The sequence below is a fragment of the Cenococcum geophilum genome (genome assembly GCF_001692895.1).
Source record: "Cenococcum geophilum 1.58 unplaced genomic scaffold K441scaffold_103, whole genome shotgun sequence".
In the NCBI taxonomy this organism is placed as follows: Eukaryota; Fungi; Ascomycota; class Dothideomycetes; order Gloniales; family Gloniaceae; genus Cenococcum; species Cenococcum geophilum.
Window position 1 is genome coordinate 123898 of NW_027137661.1, and position 4088 is coordinate 127985.

The 4088-nt window shown below is 43.6% G+C and overlaps 1 protein-coding gene across 1 annotated transcript; it reads right to left on the minus strand.

Annotated features, from left to right (window-relative positions):
* Window positions 1-964: 964 nt before the first annotated feature.
* Window positions 965-3729, minus strand: K441DRAFT_709623 (uncharacterized protein; the record flags this gene model as incomplete). The annotated part of the gene is made up of 2 exons (XM_067653862.1): window positions 1958-3729; window positions 965-1057 (listed from the first exon to the last, which is right to left on the minus strand). The coding sequence occupies exons 1-2, from the start codon at window positions 3470-3472 to the stop codon at window positions 965-967; spliced, it is 1608 nt and encodes a 535-aa protein (XP_067496432.1). The 5' UTR covers window positions 3473-3729.
* Window positions 3730-4088: the final 359 nt, after the last annotated feature.

Below are 4088 nucleotides of genomic sequence, written 5' to 3' on the forward strand. Positions count from 1 at the left end.
TAGTGTAATCTTTACTAGATTACTTACTGCTAGTGGTGACGCTACACTCTATATCTAGGTTCGTCTTAGTAAGAGGTTAAAGGACTTGCTTAGCTATCTACTAGAGGATTAAGCTCGATTTATATATAGCGACGCGGCTTTTAGTTTATAGGATTATGTTCTAGGGCCCTATAAGAAATCTAGGAATAAGATACTAACCCTAAGTTAGCAAGCGCTTAATTAATGGCTATTAATAAAGAGGATTATAGTAGAGTATGGCTTTAGAGGCGTTAAAAGTACGTTTAAATTGTTAACTTATAGTCGGGTATTAGAAGTTAGGCTGTGCCTAATTGGCTTATATATGCCCGTTTTTGCCTTTTTATAAAACTGTCAAACCTATCTACGAGGGGGTAATTAAATATTGAGAATGTTTAAGCTATTGCCGCCTTTATTAGAGGACTATCTAGCTACTAGTAGTAGTGGTAGTAAGGAGAGGGTTGGGTAAATATAGTAGTAGATTTAAGGTTGAAATAAGCTTAATTTATTCTCTAGTAAATATTAGGGAAAAGGAGGAGAAATAGCCTCTTTTTCTATATAACTATACTAAGACTTTCCTCCTGTTCCCCGTTGTTAACGGAGAATACCTACGTTATATATTACGAGCTTCCTCATCAAGTTAAACTTCTTGCTACTCTCTCCCTTTCTTACCTACTCCCCTAGCTGCCAAACCACGCAGAAGACTTAACACCTTATTCTAATACTTATCCTGCTTTCTCTCTATAGCTATAAAGCGTTGGCCAGTCTTATCCCTTATCTAATTAATAATTTTGTAAAGTTCTATACGGGTAACGGTCTTAGCTAATAAAGTAGCAGTAAATGTACAAGGCTCCCTTATAGTAGCAGCAACAACCCTTATAGACTCTAGTGTAGCTATAGCTAGATTGTTTACTATATAGGACATTATTACAGCGTTCCGGCGTCCCTTTTAACTGCTATAAGTAGACAAACTAGAGGCTCTACTACAGCTAGACATTTCGCCTCTTTTACTAACTCTACCAGTAGATTTGGTATCTTCGTCCTTATAGTTAGATAGAGCCTCATCTGCACGCCGTTTGTCACCTAGATTCCGTATAAGATTCGTCCAAATTGTCTCTCTTTAAGCCGCCCGTCGTTAGGCCTATTAAGTCTTTTTAGAAGGTTGCGAAATAATATTAATTTATTTAATAAGGAGATTAAGGTAGATAAAGAACTCACTATAGCGAATCTCTCTACCGGAAGTATTATCCTCCTTAACTTTTTTCTTTCTTTTACTTATAAGCGCGTTAAATAGGGCCTTAAGTGAATAGAAGTTATACTCCGGGCCTCCTTCTTTAACGCGTTTCCTTATAAGGATTCTCTAGAATTTATCCTTTCCTTAAGGGCGAAGCTTAGCTTAATAGATATTCGCGGCTAGCAGAGCCAGAGCCTTCTTTTCCGCCTTCCCTATATATAACCTCTTCTTTTAGCCGCCTTCCTCACTTCCGCTTGAATTCGGTGACTTATCGCGACGTCTTAGCCTATCCTCTACACGAGCTTCTCTCTAAATAGCTTCATCAATAGTTTAGTAGATAAAATTAGGTGGTTATAAAGGCTGGCTTGACGCGACCAAGACAGCAACGTGCGCGCGGCGCAGCTGCTCCACCATATCAACGGTAGATTTGACATCACGTATAGGATCAAAAGGCATAGTGGTAAAGGCAAAGTGTGGAAAATATAAGGCTATTTGGAGCGCTCGATCAAAACGTGTAAATAGTTAAAGATTTCGATGTTATATAACATCGTTTCGAATGATATTTGCCAAGAACTAAGTTCGATATTTTGAATGACTAACTAAATACTGCTAGTACGTGTCGATCGCTCGTTTTGACTTGCTTACACTAAATATCGAACGAATATATCGTTCCATCGAAACCCCCCTATTCGCATTATCCAAAACAACCCTGGCCTCTGCGGCAGAGACGGCTGAAGATGCTGGAGAAGATGTGCTCGAAGCGCTCGTTCTGTTTCCATTCAAGCTCATACAAGCAAAGGACATCTTCTTCGCTGTCGTGGTAGGTAATCCCGCACCAACTACCTCGTCAAGTCTCCAATCCATACTAACGTAGGGCCAGCAGATACGCCCATCAGGCATCGTAACCATATCACCTGCGACGAACGTGTCCATACTCTCTAAAGCGCTCCCAATCTTCCCTCCGGAGCTATCAACAAGCTGAAAATATGAGCCGGTGAACGTGCCACGGCACCCCATGGCGGTGAAATCGCAGATGGGGTCAGCGATCTCTTCCCAGGTGACGAGGGCATTGGAAGTGTCGAAAGCGGCGACATGGGCATTAGAAGTATCGGCAGTGCCTTTTGTGATCCAGTTTATCTGGTCGTCTCCAGATGCTGCGCCGACGCCGGAGATTGCTTGACGGCCTACAATAGTATCTTTGTTGGAGAAGAGTGCAATAGCGACATTACGGTTCACTGTGCGGTTTAAAGCATGAGTATACCCGGCTCCCATCCAAGTGTTTTCGGTGAGATCGGCAGCTCCGCGGGACACCCAAGAAAAAATATAAGAATCCGAGCCAATGAAACGGACTAAGGCGCTATATGAACCAGACATTCCTCCCATTGGTTCATTGCTGGCTCCATTTGTTGTGTTTTCGTTCGAGATCTTGACACCGTCGCTGCCCATACCTTGGGTCTTGGTGTTGAGCCAGATGGCGCCTTGGTCTTCTGCACAAATGCTGGCAAAGGGTGCGGTGTCAGCGGCTTCGAATGCTATACCGGTATTATGACTGCAACCCCAAGAACTTGTAGCCCCGGTAATAGTCTCGAGCGTTCCATTCTCCGAGACATATTCTATGCTGTCACCGAAATGGCCCGCAGCTTCGCCGGTATAGTCGGTAATGACAAAGTAAGCTCCATACAATCCAGCCGCTTCAGAGTATACCAGATCTCCGTTTAGGTCCGGGGAGGCGGCCAGACCGAAATCTGCGTGGACGCCGGGGCCTCCAAGGAAAGTTTTCCACGTTTGTATGCGGTCAGTGTAACGATATAGAACAGGCACAGGTGTGCTATCGGCTGGTGCGTTGGTGGTGCCAGAAGGGAGAGCTTCATTAGTAAGGAGCGCGAAACCGTCGTTGTGCGCAATCAGCCCGCCGGCTTCCTTTGCACCTGTGACTGTTACCGCTGAGTCGAGAGCAGCGAAAGTACTCGGATCAAGCTTCTGAACATGGACATCAGTCTCGCTGTTATCTAGGTAGGCTAGATAGGCAGACTTGCCGTCCGGAGAGAGTGCAAATGGCGTTCTTCGATGGTGTGGATAACCCGTCCAATAAGCCGCTTTGACTGGGTTAAATTCAAAGCTGAGATCAAGCGAGTTCACAAAAGTGCTCAGAGAGGAACTAGCCAATCCTGTAGTAGCCTGGACCGCCGGTGCTAAAATGAAAATGAGGGTAAGGGGCAGCATGCTGTTCGAAATGAATGACTATGTGGAATAACGACAAAAAGATAGGAAAGTAGCAACACGAAGTAGAGGGACTATTGCTGGAAAAAAAAAGTGTCGTGGACATTTTACTTTAACAAAAGGAAGTTCAAGGTATTTAGAGTGTCAAATTAGACGGACGGAAATTTTCAAGTGTAGCTGTTTGAGGTTTATAGAGGTGGCCGAGGCTAATCCTAATGTAGTGTGTTCTGCGCCCCTGGTCTAGAGCCTATTGAGTCAGGAACCTCTTTAATTAACGTTTATTACGCTAAGTCGTTAAGGAAATGCCGTGGATTTCTATAAACGTCGATATCGATTGACTGTGTATTTTAATATAATACCGCAAATTAGGGCATGGCCGCAAAACTCTAGTCCGGAAATTTGATGGATATAACCGTCTTTATAAATTATCCGCTAAAAAAACGTGCCTTAAATTCACTAAATGCATTAAAACTTGGGAATACACTGATATGATGAAGACACATAAGAGTATCGCACCCTTGCGAGTATTACTTATGCCAGGGCAGTAGGCCTTGTGCCGTCGTCAAGCTTTCTATTAAGGATAAAGGAATGTTTACCTCTGTTTGCCAACCGATTGAGG